General features: G+C 43.4%; 1 protein-coding gene across 1 annotated transcript; it reads right to left on the bottom strand.

Annotated features, from left to right (window-relative positions):
* Positions 1–1,280: 1,280 nt before the first annotated feature.
* LOC112675764 (40S ribosomal protein S20-like) lies at positions 1,281–1,712 on the bottom strand. Its single transcript, XM_035708635.2, has one exon. It carries the CDS (start codon positions 1,695–1,697, stop codon positions 1,323–1,325), a length of 375 nt encoding a protein of 124 aa, XP_035564528.1. The 5' UTR covers positions 1,698–1,712; the 3' UTR covers positions 1,281–1,322.
* Between the last annotated feature and the right edge of the window lie 14,881 nt (positions 1,713–16,593).

Raw genomic sequence — 16,593 nt, 5'->3', positions numbered from 1 at the left:
CCTGTGACATGACTTCAAGTGCCAAGTATACATGTGTAATTAGAGTCTCCCAAAGAGGGAGAAGGACAAGAAAAAAGAAATACTTGAAGGAAAAGAAAAAAAAAATAACTGAGAAACTTCTAAGTTTGATGAAAACTTTGATGAAGATTTGATAAATCCAGGATGCCTGGGTGGCTCAGTGGTTGAGCGTCTGCCTTTGGCTCAGGGTGTGATCCTGAGGTCCCGGGATCGAGTCCCACATTGGGCTCCCCGCAGGGAGCCTGCTTCTCCCTCTGCCTGTGTCTCTGCCTCTCTCTGTGTCTCTCATGAATAAATAAAATCTTTTAAAATTTTTTGATAAATCCATAGATCTAAGACACTTGATGAACACCAAGCACAATCCACATAAAGAAACTATACCAGGCTCTCTGCTCCTCCCAACTCAACAGACAGCTACATCTTCTTGTGTAATGCCAGCTGGGTCCCTAAGACACAATGGTAAAAGTTGGAGTAAATGGATTTGGCCATATTGGATATCTGGTTACCAGGCCTTTATATTTTTTTTTTAAGATTTTATTTTTAAGTAATCTCTATACTCATGTGGAACTCAAATTTACAACCCCAAGATCAAGAGTTGCATACTGTACCAGCTAAGTCAGCCAGGTGTCCCAAGGGGGATACTGTTGCCATCAATGACACCTTCATTGATCTCAAAACCACATGGTCTACATATTCTAGTAAGAGTCCACATGTGGCAAGTTCAATGGCATGGTCAAGGCTAAGAATGGGCAGCTTGTCAACAATGGAAAGCCCATTTCCATCTTTGAGGGGTAAGACCCCACCAATGTCAAGTGGGGTGATCCTGGTGCTGGATATGTTATAGAGTCTACTTGTGTCTTTACCTTGGAGAAGGCTAGGGCTCATTTTAAGGTAGAGTCAAAAAGGTCACCACCTCTGCCCCTTCTGTTGATGCCTCCATGTATGTGATGGACATGAACCATAGGAAGTATGACAACTCCCTCAGGACCCTCAAATGCTTCCTGCACCACCAACTGCTTGCCCCTCCCCACCCCCCCAGCTAATGTCATCCGTGACCACCTTAGCATCATGGAGGGACTTATGACCACAGTCCATGCCATCACTGCCACCCAGAAGACAGGATGACCTCTCTGGTAAGCTGTGGCATGACGGCCATGGGCTGCCCAGAACATCATCCCTGCTTCCACTGGCACTGCCAAGGCTGAGGGCAAAGTAATTTCTGAGCTATATGGAAGCTCACCAACATGGTCTTCCATGTTTCTTCTTCTTCTTTTTTTTTTTTTTAACAACAGATAATCAATTTATTAAAAAGGTTGATTTAAGCCATCTGCAATGGTGACTTCAACCTCAACTCCAGGCTCAATTCTGATGGAGGTAATCTGCTTAACAATCTCGGAAGGACTGTGCAGATCAATGAGTCGCTTGTGGATCCTCATCTGAAAACGATCCCAAGTCTTAGAACCTTCACCACAAGGAGTCTTTTTCATAGTGATTCTCAGAGTCTTGGCAGGCATCCTCACTGGTCCTTTCACTTTGAGATTCTTTTCCTTCGAACCTCTGATCAAGTCAGCACACACTTTTTCCAAAGATTTTACGTTGTGGGTGGTTAGAGTAATTCTAATTCGGTGAATCACCACCTCTGGTTCCACGGGGGTCTTCCCAGTGTCTTTAAGTGCCATGGTTGTGGTGCAGCTTCCTGACCGACTTGTTCCTGGTGAACAGCGGGGAGTCAGGAGCAGGAGCAGGGCGTCCTGGGCTCCCCTCTCTCTGTGACTGTGTCTTCCTCAAAGAGCGGTCTTCCATGTTTCTATTCTCAATGTGTCAGCAGGATCTGACCTGCTGCCTGGAGAAAGCTGTCATATTTGATGATATCAAGAAGGTGGTGAAACAGACATCAGAGGGCCCCCTCAAGGGCATCCAGGGCTGCACTGAGGGCCAGGTTTGTCCTGCATGTTTAATAGGGATACTCGCTCTTCCACTTTGATGCTGGGGCTTGTGTTGCCCTCAATGACCACTTTGTCAAGGTCATTTCCTAGTATGACAATGAATTTGACTACAGTAATAGGGTGGTAGACCTTATGGTCCACATGGCCTCCAAGAAGTAAGAGTTTCCTAGGCCAACACCCCCAGCAAAAGCACAAGAAGAGAGAGGCCTTTAGCTCCTTGAGAGTGTTTATCCCAACTCAATCTCTCAACATACGCAGACTCTACAGTTTCAATCCCAGAATCCCTAAAGAGTGGGAGGGGCTTAGGGAGGCCTCCCTGTGGTGTACCACCAATAAAGGACACTGGACTCAGCTCCTTCTCCTCCAAAAAACCTATACCAAGGTGTATCATAAATTGTTTTTTAAATGTGATAAAGAGAAATACTTAGGAGGCCAGAGTGGGTCACATGCGTGACTCAGGCAATTAAGCATCTGACTCTTGATCTCAGCTCAGGTCTCGATCTCAGGGTCACAAGTTAAAGCCCCATGTTGGGCTCCATGCTGGGCAAGGAACTAACTTAAAAATAAAAATATAAATAAATAAATGCAGCCAGAGTAAAAAGACATATTACATACAAAGAGAAATAAGGCTAACAGATTTATTTATTTATTTATTTATTTATTTATTTATTTATTGTCAGAAAGCATGCAGGCAAAAAGACAGTGGAGGCATATCTTTAAAATATAAGAAGAGAGGTGCCTGGCTGGATCAGTCAGAAGAGCATGTGACTCTTGATCCCAGGGTCTTGAGTTTAAGCCCCATGTTGGGTGTAGAGTTTACTTAAATAAATGAATAAATAAAAAAATACAGAAAGAAAAAATACAACATCAACTTAAGATGTTTACCTAGCCAAAAAAAAAAAAAAAAAAAATCAAAAATGAAAGTGAGACCACATGGGATGAAATTAGAAATTAATGACAAAAGGAATTTGGAAAATTCAGACATGGAAATTAAGCAATGAGTTTGAAATAAGCCATGGTCCAAAAAAGAAATATCAAGGGAAGTAAAAAATACTTTTTTTGAAAAAGATTTTATTCATTTATTCATGAGAGATACACAGAGAGAGGCAGAGACATAGGCAGAGAGAGAAGCAGGCTCCATGCAGGGAGCCTGATGTGGGACTCGATCCCCAGACCCAGGATCACACCTTGAGCCAAAGACAGGCGCTCAACTGCTGAGCCACCCAGGCATCCTGAAAATACTTTGAAATAAATTAAAATCCTATGCCAAGACTTATGGGATGCAGCTAAAGCAGTTAGATGGAAATATATAGCTGTCAATACATACGCTACTAAATCTGAAATCAATAACATAACTTTCCATCTTAAGATACTTTAAAAGGAGGGACACATGGGTGGCTCAGTGGTTGAGTGTCTGCCTTTGGCTCAGGGCATGATCCCGGAGTCCCAGGATCGAGTCCCACATTGGGTTCCTTGCACGGAGCTTGCTTCTCTCTCTGCCTCTCATGAATAAACAAATAAAATCTTAAAAAAAAAAAAAAAAAAAAAGAGCAAACTAAAGCAAGCAGAGGTAAGGAAATAGTAAAACTTCAGTGTAAATTAATGAAATAGAGAATAGAAAAATAGAAAAAAAAATCCAATAAGCCAAAAGCTGTTTTTTGAAAAGGTCAACAAAATTGACAAACTTTTACTTAGAATGACCAAGAAAAAAGAAGGCTCAAATCACTAGAATCAGAAATGAAAGAAGGAACATTACTGCCAACCTTATGAAACAGACAGGATTATTTATAAAAACATGAGGAATACTATGAACAACTGTATGCCAATAAATTTAATAACTTAGATGAAATGGACAAGTTCCTAGAAGAAACAAACTACTAAAACTGATTCAAGAAGTAATAGGTAATCTAGGGGATCCCTGGGTGGCTCAGTGGTTTAGTGCCTGCCTTCCGCCTGGGGCTTGATCTTGCGGTCCCTGGATCGAATCCCAGGTCGGGCTCCTACATGGAGCCTACTTCTCCCCCTGCCTGTGTCTCTGCCTCTCTCTGTGTGTGTCTCTCATGAATAAATAAATAAATAATATATATTTTAAAAAAGAATAGGTAATCTATATAGACCTATAATAAGTAAAGGGATTGAAGTATTTTTTTTAAAGATTTTATTTTTAAGTTATCCCTATACTCAATGTGGGGCTCAAACTTACAATCCCAAGATCCAGAGCTGCATATTCCACTGACTGAGCCATCCGGATACTCTGAGATTTAAATATTAATTTAAGAAATTACCCACAGTCTCAGATAGTTTCACTGATGAATTCTACAAAATATTTAAGAATAATTAATATCAATTCTTCACAAATTCTTCCAGGAAATAGAAGAAAGGGAAACAATTCTCAATTCATCTTATTATGTCTGATACCAAAACCAGACAGAGATTGCAAGAAAACCACAGACCAATCTCTTTTACGAATATAGAGACAAAAATCCTTGACAAAATACTAGCAAACTAAAAAGAATTACAACATATAAAAAGAATTACACTATGACCAAGTGGGATATATCCTGGGAATGCAAGATTAGTTTAACCTCCAAAAATCTATTACTGGGGGTGCCTGGGTGGCTCAGATGGTTAAGCATCTGCCTTTGGCTCGGGTCATGATCTCAAGGTCCTGGCATCCAGCTCCATGTCGGACTCCCTGCTCAGCTATGAGTCTGCTTCTCTCTCTCCCTGTTCATGCTCTCTCTCTCAAATGAATAAATCTTTAAAAAAGATCTACTACTGTAATACACTTTATCAATAGAATAAAAAACAAAAAGCATATGATTGTCTCAAAAGGTGGAAGAAAAAAATAGAAGGGAATTTCCTCCATGTGGTAAAGGGCATCTACAAAAACTTCACAATTAACATGATACTTAATAGTAAAAGACTTGGGGCACCTGGGTGGCTCAGTCAGTTAAGAGTCTGCCTTTGGCTCGGGTCATAATCCCAGGGTTCTGGGATCAAGCTCCACATCTGGCTCCCTGCTCAGTAAGGAGTCTGCTTCTCCCTCTCCCTCTGCCCCTACCCCCTACTTGTGCTCTCTCTCTCTCACGCTCCATCTCAAATAAATAAAATCTCAAATAAAAAAAAGACTTGATGCTTTCCCACTAAGTTCAGAAACAAAAGAAGACACTACTTTTATTCAACATTGTATTAGAGGTTCTAGTCAGGGCAATTAGGCAAGAAATAGAAATTTTAAAAACCAAGGTTGAAAAGGAAGAAGTACAGCTATATTTGTAGATGACATGATTTTGTGTAGAGAAAGTCCTAAGGAAGCCACACAAAAATACTATTAGAACCAATAATCAAAATTCAGCAAGGTTGTAAGATAAAAGACTAGTATATAAATATCGATTGTATTTTTTAAGAATTTATTTATTTATTTATTAATGTATTAATTAATTAATTAATTTATTTATTTATGAGAGAGAGAGATAGAGGCAGAGACATAGGCAGAGGGGAAGTCATGCTCCTTTCAGGAAGCCTGATGCAAGACTTAATTCCAGGACCCCAGGATCATGACCTGAGCCAAAGGCAGTCACTCAACCACTGATACACCCAGTGCCCCCAAAATCTATTGTATTTCTACATGTAAGAATCTGAAAATAAAATTAAGAAAACAATTCCATTCGTAATAGCATCAGAAAGAACAAAATATTTAGGAATAGTTTATGTGTTGCCAAAGTGAGCACCAAAATGCTTCAGAAGAGATTTAATAAAATATGCTCATGAAGGGGCATCTGGGTGGCTCAGTCAGTTAGGGTCTGCCTTTGGCTCAGGTTATAATCTCAGGGTTCTGGGATCAAGCTCCGAGTCAGACTCCCTGCTCAGTGAGGAGTCTGCTTCCCCCCTCCCTCTGTGTGCATGTGCTCTCTCTCTCAAATAAATAAATATTTTTTTAAAAAGGAAGTGAAAAACTTACACTCAAAAAACATTGTGAAAGAAATTAAAGATAAAAATAAATGGAAAAACATCCCATGTTCATGAACCAGGAGACTTAGTATTGTTAGGATAGCAATCCTCCCCATTTGATCTACAAATTAACACAACCCCTATTAGAATTCCAGCTGCATCTTTGTAGAAATTGACAAGCTGGTGCTAAAATTCATATTTGAATTGCAGAATAGCCAAAATAGTCTTGAAAATAAAGAGCAAAGTTGGGAATCTATACTTCCTTGTTTTAAAACTTACTACAAAGCAGCCAACAAAAATTTAAGACAGTGTGGTACTGGCATAATGGTAGACATATCAGTTAATGGAATAGAATTGAGAGTCCAGAAACAAAGCCATGTGTCTACGGTCAATTGATTTTCAACAAGGGTGCAAAGACCATTTAATTGTGAAAGAATAGTTTTTGCAGGAAATAGTGCTGGGACAACTGGATATTCATGTGCAAAAAGAAGGAGGAGGAGGAGGAGGAGAAGGGAGAAGAGAAGAAGAAGAAGAAGAAGAAGAAGAAGAAGAAGAAGAAGAAGAAGAAGAAGAAGAAGAAGAAGAAGAAGAAGAAGAAGAAGAAGAAGAAGAAGAAGAAGAAGAAGAAGAAGAAAGAAGAAGAAGAAGAAGAAGAAGAAGAAGAGAAGAAGAAGAAGGAGAAGAAGAAGAAGAGAAGAAGAAGAAGAAGAAGAAGAAGAAGAAGAGAAGAAGAAGAAGAAAGAAGAAGAAGAAATTGGAACCCTTATCTCATACACGTACAAAAAGTACCTCAAAACAGATCAAAAACCTAAATGAGCTAAAATGATAAAACTCATAGCAAAAAACATAGGAGTAAATCCAAAATTCGGCTTTGGATTCCTAAATATGATGCCAAAAGCACAAGTAGCAAAAGAAAAATGAGATAAAATGGATTTTATCAAAATGTAAACTTTTTTTTTTTTTTTTTAATTTTTTTTTTTTTTTTTTTATTTATTTATGATAGTCACATAGAGAGAGAGAGAGAGAGGCAGAGACACAGGCAGAGGGAGAAGCAGGCTCCATGCACCGGGAGCCCGATGTGGGATTCGATCCCGGGTCTCCAGGATCGCGCCCTGGGCCAAAGGCAGGCGCCAAACCGCTGCGCCACCCAGGGATCCCCAAAATGTAAACTTTTGTGAAGAGAAAAAGTCCACAGAATGGGAGAAAATGTTTGCAAATTATGTATCTGATAAGGGACTTATAGAGAGAATAAATAAAGAATTCCTACAATGCAATAATAAAAGGACAAACCAATTACAAATTGAGCAATGGATCTGAATAGACATTCCTCCAGGGAAGATACACAAATGGCCAATAAGCACATGAAAAGATGCTTGACATCATTCATAAAAACTTTATGCCAGTAAATTTGATAACTTTGATGAAATGGACAAATTCTTTTTTTTTTTTTTAAGATTTTATTTATTTATTTATGAGAGAAACAGAGAGAGAGAGGCAGAGACACAGCAGAGGGAGAAGCAGGCCCCTTCGGATCCCGATGCGGAATTCAATCCCGGGACCCTGGAATCAGGACCTAAGCCAAAGGCAGATGCTCAACCACTGAGCCACCCACGTACCCGTGGACAAGTTCTTTAATAAAAGACACAGAGCATGAAAGCTAACTCAAGAAGAAATAAATAATTGAAAAAGCCCTATATCTATTTTATTTTATTATTTTTTTTAAAGATTTATTTATTTATTCATGAGAGACACAGAGAGAGAGAGAGGCAGAGACATAGGCAGAGAGAGACGCAGGCTCCATGCAGGGAGCCCAACGTGGGACTCGTGGGACCTGATCCTGGGACTCCAGGACCACGCCCTGGGCCGAAGGCTGCGCTAATCCGCTGAGCCCCCCGGGCTGCCCTATATCTATTTTAAAAAGTCAATTCATTGGGATCCCTGGGTGGCGCAGCGGTTTGGCGCCTGCCTTTGGCCCAGGGCGCGATCCTGGAGACGCAGGATCGAATCCCATGTCAGGCTCCCGGTGCTTGGAGCCTGCTTCTCCCTCTGCCTGTGTCTCTGCCTCTCTCTCTCCCTGTGTGACTATCATAAATAAATAAAAATTTAAAAAAAAAAAAATAAAAAAATAAAAAAATAAAAAGTCAATTCATTGAGAAAAAAAAAAAAGGATAATCTTTTCGACAAATGATGCTGGGACAATTGGACATTCATACCCACATGAAAATAAAGAAATTTGACTTCATATATATGCCAAAATTAACTCAAAATAGATGACAGATCTAAAACTTAAAACTACAGGCAATTATTAGAATTTCTAAAATTAAAATGACTGAAACTACGGGTTTGGTGAAGATCTGAAGCAAATAGAATTTCCATACACTGCAGGTGGGAATGTAAAACAGTATATAAACCACTTTGGAAAACGGTCTAGCAGAAATTAAGCATAGCATGCACCTACCATGCGACTAAGCCACTCAGCCCCTAGGTATTTATCCAAAAGAAATAAAGGCATATGTCTATATAACGACTTATACATGAATGTTCATGGCAGCCTGGTTTGTAACAGCCCAAACCTGGAAACAACCCAAATGTCCATCAGCAGATAAATACCAAATTATATGTCCATGTAATTGATTACTGGTCAGCAACAGAACTGGACTTATTAAGATATACAACATATGGATGCCTCTCAAAATAAGCTAAAAGCAGACAGACAAAAAAGAGTACATACTGTATGGTTCCATGTATATAAAATTCTATAAATGGGACCTAGTCTCTAGTAACTGAAAGCAGTTGAGTGGCTGCCTGGGCTGGGAGTCAGTGCAGAGTCAGAGCAGAGCTGGAGGGATTAAGGAGGTGCAGGTGGAAACTTTTGTGGGGGATGGATATGTTCATTATCTTGAATGTGATGATGGTTTCATAAATGTATACCTATGGCAAAGCTTATCAAATTGTATGCTTTACCTATGTGCAGTTTATTGTAGGTCAATTACACCTCAATTAATTTAATTTAATTTTATTTTTCTCAATTAATTTTAAAACACGATTTTGTGATGTGGTGTCTCTGCTGCTAATTTGCTGTGTGGCCCCAGCCATGCTAGTAAGCCTTTCTGAGACTCAGTTTCCTTTTATGTAAAGGTCAAGAAGTAATAGAACCTACCAGTAAGTGCTGGTTTAAGCCAAAAAGGGGAATTTATTGGAAGGAAGCCTCAAAAAGTGATGAAGCCCCACAGAGTCCCAGGAAGACCTCTTCCTATCCCTTGTCTTTGCTTGTCTGATCACAGCCTTCCCTGTTTCCCCATCTACGTGGTGGAAAAGGAAAGTTACCAGCTTCTGAGTTTTGTGTGTGGAAGGTCTAGTTACTCAGATGCCGAATTGACTCCCTGTCAATCGCAGGGCCAAATATAAATTCTCAGGGAAGGACCCTATTGGCCCACTTGGGTTAAGGACTCCACCGTGCCCCAAGGTATGTGTTCGGGGGCAGAGCCACATAGGATGAACTTGACTGGTCTTACATCCTGCAGAAGGAGAACAAGACAGAGTTAGGAAAGTGCTTGGGGACAGGCCACGAGAGGACTGCCAGAAGAAACTACCAAGATACTAGATGGAACTCAGGAGACCTGGCCTGTTCAGTACTCAGATTTGTGCCTCTTGATGGGGGCAGCATCTGTATATGTAGTGTTCAGGTGAGCAGCAGTGGGAAATCAGTGGAGGAAGAAATCACTTCCAACTGGGCAGTCTAGGAAGACTTCATGGAAGGGGTGCCAATGATTTCAGCTCTGTAAGAAAATTTATGCTCGGCATTTGTGTAAACTTTAAAGTTTAATAGGCGCTTTCATATCTTCTCTTTACAATGAAGACCTACCTGGGACACCTGGGTGGCTTAGCGGTTGAGCATCTGCCTTCAGCTCAGGGTGTAATCCCGGAGTTCTGGGATCAAGTGCCACATCGGGCTCCCTGTGAGGAGCCTGCTTCTCCCTCTGCCTGTGTCTCTGTCTCTCTCTCTGTGTCTCTCATGAATACATAAATAAAATCTTAAAAAAAAAAAAACCCAACAATGTAGACCTACCTTCTCAACCTCTCTCCCGGGATTAGCATTATTATATATCCCACTGCACAAATAGGGAAACAGCCAATGAGAGACATTGACTGACCTGCCCGAGTTCACATTGCTTGACACAACAAGGTGTGATCTCTAGAGTTTTGACTCCAGAGCCTGGCTTCCTCCCTCTCCAAGGGTGACTTCAAACAGAGTGTGGGGAGAGGAGCTTGGTCGGTGAGCGCCTAGCAGGGATTGAAAAGGGAAAAAAACTCAGGTAGCATCTCTGAGCTCCTCTGCAGAAGATGCCCCGCCCCCTGCCCTGGCTCCAGAGACCCAGAGACCACCTTTGAGCTGTGTTGCAGACTCAGGCCAGTTTCCACCCCACTCTCCTGACCTCTCATCCTGCAGTTCCAACAGCTTGGGGGAGCTTAGGCTCAAACTGTGAACTCATTAGAGTCCTGCAGAATACCAAAGAAACCCCAGGACCCATCCCAACCACCTGAGGATAATCAACGTGAACAATCAAAAGCTGCTGCCGTACACACAGATGGTCCTGATTTCATTTTCATGTATGTTGTGGGGTAGGTACCCTACTCTCCCCATTTTACCATTGTGGGAAACTGAGGCTTACTTACACGATGGTTTATTCATTGTCCCAGGTCACAAACCTGATAAGGGGTAGATCCAAGTCTGATGGCAAGTGAACTAAAATCGTCCTGCTAAATGATTTCCTCTTCTCAGTTTGCCTGTTTCTACCAGCGGCACCAAGCCTGAAACCCTGCCATTTCTCCTGGCTTCAGTGTCTGAGGACAGCCAGCCACTCTGAAGGACCTGGGGGCTGAGGATAGGTGGCCAATAAGCCATCTGCACTGGTATGGTGGGAGACCAGGGGGGACCTGACTGCTTTGTCTGCCAACCTTGGATTTAATTCAATTTACTACTTTAAGATTTTATTTTATTTTTTAAAGATTTTATTTATTTATTTCACAGAGAGAGAGAGAGAGAAAGAGTGCACAAGTGGGCAGAACAGCAGGCAGAGGGAGAGGGAGAAGCAGGGTTCCCGCTGAGCAGGGAGCCCAAAGTGGGGCTTGATCCCAGGATCCTGGGATCATGACCTGAGCCAGAGGTAGATGCTTAATGGACTGAGCCACCCAGGCGCCCCTAATCCCAACTTTTTTTTTTTTTTTAAAGATTTTATTTGGGATGCCTGGGTGGCTCAACGGTTAAGCACCTGCCTTCAGCCCAGGGCGTGATCCTGGAGTCCCAGGATCAAGTCCCACATCAGGTTCCCTGCATGGAGCCTGCTTCTCTCCCTGCCTGTGTCTCTGCCTCTCTCTGTGTCTCTCATGATTAAAAAAATAAAATATTTTATTTATTTATCCATGAGAGACACACACAGAGAGAGGCAGAGACACAGGCAGGGAGAGAAGCAGGCTCCATGCCGGGAGCCCGATGTGGGACTCGATCCCGGGTCTCCAGGATCAGGCCCTGGGCTGAAGGTGGCATTAAACCGCTGAGCCACCCCGGCTGCCCATAATCCCAACTTTTTAAGAGTTAAATTATTTGCCAGGTTGTATGTCCTAGAGTTTAAGAGAAAGAAATTAGAGGGTTCTGGTCCTGTCCTGGCTTCCCTACTCTCCTGTTGTGTGATCTTGGGGCAGGGATAACATCTGGAACAGGGATAACACCCCCCCAACCTCTTGGGTTAGGATGTGGAGGGGAGATGGGTTCCACTAGAGATGGACATGGCTCAGGTTTCTCTGAGCGACACAACACAGACTCCATCCACCTCTCCAACTGAAGCTACTTCACAACATTTATTTTATTTTTTTTTTAAGATTTTATTTATTTATTCATGAGACACAAAGAGAGAGAGAGAGAGAGAGAGGCAGAGACACAGGCAGAGGAGCCTGATGTGGGACTCGATCCTGGGACTCCAGGATCACGCCCTGGGCCGAAGGCGGGCGCTAAACCACTGAGCCACCCAGGGATCCCCCTACTTCACAACATTTAAAAAGTATCCTCAACTTTGTCAGACAGTTCAATCTTTTCCAGCAATCTCTACACCCGACTTTGGGCTCTAACTCTCGATCCTGAGGTCAAGAGTTGAACACTCCACCAACTAAGCCAGCCAGGCGCCCTGACGGTTAAATCTTTTTGATGCCTGCTTAGGTTTATTTACTTTGCCTGAAATGTTCTTCCAGTAAGTCCACATGGGAGCTTCAATGAGCCCCCAGGCCCAGAGAACAGCCTGTAGAAACAGCTAAACCAGGGTCTCATGTCCCCCCTGTGAGCCTTTCACATGCTAACGTACCTTGTGGGCCCCCCCAGGAGGATTAAGGGGTGGAAGGAGAGCAATGGAAACCCTCAAACTTGCTTCCTGCAGCACCTACCAACATCTTCTCTCTGAGAAGGCAGCCACCGCCTACCATTCACACTCGGTAGGCTTTCCCTTAATCTGTCCCCAGCTCCAGGCTCCCATTTCCAGCGGAGAGACAAATATGTCCTATCAAACCAGGCTTTCTTCTCTGTCCTCCCTTGCCCTGGTGCCTCCACCCAGGCCTCCTACTCTCTCTACTTCCCTCCTCCGATGCTCTGTGAGGCCCAGTGCTTGTCTCTCTCTCTCCCCCTAAGGCCCTACAGTTGTTACCTCTTTATTTAATTTTTTTTAAATATTTATTTATTTATTTATTCATGATAGACAGAGAGAAAGAGAGGGAGAGAGAGAGAGTGAGAGGCAGAGGGAGAAGCAGGCTCCATGCCGGGAGCCCGACGTGGGACTTGATCCCGGGACTCCAGGATTGTGCCCTGGGCCAAAGGCAGGCGCCAAACGGCTGAGCCACCCAGGTATTTACTTTTTTGAAGATTTTGGGACGCCTGGGTGGCTCAGTGGTTAAAACGTGTGCCTTCTGCTTAGAGCGTGATCCTGGAGACCCGGGATCGAGTGCCAAGTCGGGCTCCCTGCATGGAGCCTGCTTCTCCCTCTGCCTGTGTCTCTGCCTCTCTCGCTCTGTGTCTCTCACGAATAAATAAATAAAATCTTGAAAAAAAAAGATTTTATTTATTTATTTATTTATTTATTTGAGAGAGAGAGGGAGAGTACAGAGGCAGAGGGAGAGGAAGAAGCAGACTCCTGCTGAGCAGGGAGCCTGATGTGGGGCTCAATCCCAGGACCCCGAGATCATGATATGAGCTGAAGGCAGATATTTTACTGACTGAGCCACCCAGGTTCCCCAACAGTTGTCACCTCTTTTTTTTTTTTTTTTTTTTTAAGATTTTATTTATTTATTCATGAGAGACACAGAGAGAGAGAGGCAGAGACACAGGCAGAGGGAAAAAGCAGGCTCCCTGCGGGGAGTATTATGCGGGACTTGATCCCAGGACTCTGGGATCACACCCTGAGCCCAAGGCTCAGCTCAACTGCTGAGCCACCTAGGGTCCCCAGTTGTTACCTCTTGATGAACCTTGGTCTAGTTCCCATTGGGGCCTAACCACTGTGGACCCAATTGTCATTCTTGTCTTCCTCCTGAGAATTCTTCTCTGTTCACCTAACACTTCAGCCAAACCAGGCCCTCCACACTCTGAGTCTTCCTACATGCATGTCCTTTCCTCTGCCTGGAATGCCCCCAACTACCCATCTTCAGGGACTGGCTCTAGGGCCATGCCCTCCTAGGCGCCTCCCCTCCCCATCTGGCTGGAGGCCACAAGTGGCTTCTCATTCTGTTTGGGCATAGTTCTTCATTCTTGAGGCTGCTTCATCACTGGTGGGGCCCAAGGTGGTCTTTGGTACACAGTAGGTGCCCATAAACATCTGTAGCTGGGAAGAATGAGTCTAACCCAATTCCTTCATTCTACTGCTACCAGGAGAAAGGACTAAGGCGGGGCTCCTGCAGGGCTCCTCCCCAGGCTAGGATTTTTCTGCCATTCACTTTGGGAAGGAAGCCCTCCAGGGGCCATGGTTCCCTGGGAAGACAACCCTCCAGAGTTCAGACTCTTCTCAGCTAGGAACTCCACCACTGTCCCAGACACGCCATCCGCTCTGGAAGGTTGGTTCCCACTCTCTCAGAGCCCTCCCACTGCCATTCCACAACTCCTAGCACTACCGCCTGATACTGTCAGAGGCAGAAAGGGCCTTCAGGATTACGCATCTAGGGCACCCACAAAAGCCTCAAAAGGTCCTTAGCCTCCGAGCTGTGTGCACAACTGTGTGTGTGTGTGTGTGTAGATTTCCGCAGTGAACATCCAGAGACACCACCTGAATCTCACTGGTGTCCAAGACCCAACTGAGATACAGAACAACTTACTGTGACTCTTGAGCTCCTCATACAGGTGTTAATATACGTAAGGGTCTTACAGCTGTACCTGGTACATTTTAAGCACTCTTTAAAGAATGGGTTGGCTCACAGTCTGGTTTCACAAATAAAGTTTTATTGGAACACAGTGACACCTTTGGTTTTGTATTATCTACAGTTGCTTTCCCACGATGGCTACAAGGGCAGATTTGCAACACGGATGTAACTATATAGCTCACAAAGTCCAGGAAGAATTGGCTGCCACTATGATAATTATACAGGTGAACAGTAGCAGGCTCTAAGCCACACGGTTAGTAATCCGGGGCTTGAATCTACGTCTGTTCAAGGATTCTGTAACACACCTCTGTGCCTCTCCACTCACCTTTAACACATGGTGCTCATTCATCACTCAGCAAGGGTTCAAGGAACCCCTTCTGTATCCTCCAGGCTGAACTACTGGGGGCAAAGGTTGGGGGGGACAGTTGAAGCTGACCTTACGGCTTTGAAGAATGACTTTACTCTGCCTCCAGGTCCTTAAGTGACTAGCCCTGTGTACCTTCTTTTTGTCTACTGAATCCACAAATATTCTTTCTACCTCAGGACCTCTGCATATGGCTGGCTCTTTCCTGCCATTCAGGTTTTAGCTCACATATCACCACCCAGTTAAAACTCCTGGGCTCAAGTCCCTTTTTATTCTTACATGGCACTTATGACCATTTTCTAGTGCCTCGAACAGTGCCTGACAACAGTGGGCACTCATGGTACTCAATAATTGTTTATTACCAAAATGACTCCTGGACAGGATGTCAGGCAATATGGCTTCTCTTTTTGGCTCTGTAATCCCACTCACTGAACCACATCTCCCTTCTCTGGGCCTCAGCTGCCTCCTATGTAAGGTAGAATGTGAGGGGTGGGTGAGAAGCCCCTAATCTTTTGGCTTGAGCATTTTATGATTTGAAAGCACTTGCCAGGGACCTGCCATTGGTAGGTTTGGTGGTAATAGGCTATATTTGACTGTGAGCCGAGGTCCCAGCCCAGGCCCTGGGGACAGATGAGAAAGTCTCTACTGAGGGACGAGGGAAGGAAGAGGGGGGAGGAGGCCGAGGGGAGACCAAGAATCAGTCAGGCAGGGAAGGCTCTGAGAGCTGCAGACCAGGGGCCAAGTGCACAGAAGACGGAGGCAGACGAAGAACAGGGAGGATAAGGGTTCTGGGAAGAGCTTCTTTCACTTTCTAGCCTCTGAGCTTTAGAGCTGTTTGAAATTTGTATAACAAAAAAAAAAAAAAAAAAAAAAAAAAGAAATTTGTATAACAAGTATGCATTATTTTTGCAACTGGAAAAATGAAAATGTGCATGCCCTTTGACCCAGCAACTCCATTTCTAGGAAGTCGCCGCAGATAGAGGCATGTGTGAAATGACCCATGTACAAAGCTATTCATGGCAGCCTGTTTGAAATAGCAAAATACTGGAAACAATCTAAATGTACATCAAAAGCCGACAGACAGGCTAGATAAACCAGGGCAAATCTAGGAAATGGAGCAGTAGAGAGATGTTAAAAGCAAGAGCCTAGCAAGTCTCTAAGTCCTGAGGTAGAATAATCTCCAAAATTTGTTAAGTAAAAGAAACAAGGTACAGATGACATATACAAGATGCTGCCATTTATATGAAAACCTATATGCACAAATGTTTATAAATGCTCAGAATATCTGTTCACGTACCATTTGCTAGGGGATAGGGTTGGTGGGAGCGACTCAGTGTTCAGTATTCTTTTTATAAAGTTGAGGTAAAATTCACATAACACAATATGAACCATTTTAAAGTATACAATTTTGGAGGCGCCTGGGTAGCTCAGTGGGTGAAGTGTCTGCCTTTGGCTCAGGTCATGATCCTAGGGTCCTGGGATGGAAACCCTTCATTGGGTTCCCTGCTCAGCAGGGAGCCTGCTTCACCCTCTCCCTCTGCACCCCACTTGTGCTTGCTGTCTCTCTCTAGTGCTCTCTCAAAGAAATAAAAATCTTTAAAAAAGTGTACAATTTCCGTACAGTTCAACCATCACCTCCATGTCAGTCCACATTTTCATCATCCTAAAAAGAACCTGCCATTCCCACTAGCAGTTCCCATCCCCTCTCCCCCAGCCCCTGGCAACCACTAATCTGCTCTGTCTCTGTGGATTTTCCCATTCTGGATATTTCATATAATTAGAGTCATACAATATGTGACCTTATGTGTCTAGCTTCTTTCGTTTAGCATGTTTTGAGTTTATCCATGCTGATCTTCATCATGGATTTTACATTTCATTGTATGGACATACCACATTTTGTTTATCTGTTCATCAGATGATGGA

This window comes from Canis lupus, chromosome 30 (genome assembly GCF_003254725.2).
Source record: "Canis lupus dingo isolate Sandy chromosome 30, ASM325472v2, whole genome shotgun sequence".
Classification (NCBI taxonomy): domain Eukaryota; kingdom Metazoa; phylum Chordata; class Mammalia; order Carnivora; family Canidae; genus Canis; species Canis lupus.
The sequence above is the reverse complement of the archived record's forward strand: the minus strand, read 5'-3'. Positions and strand labels throughout refer to the sequence as shown.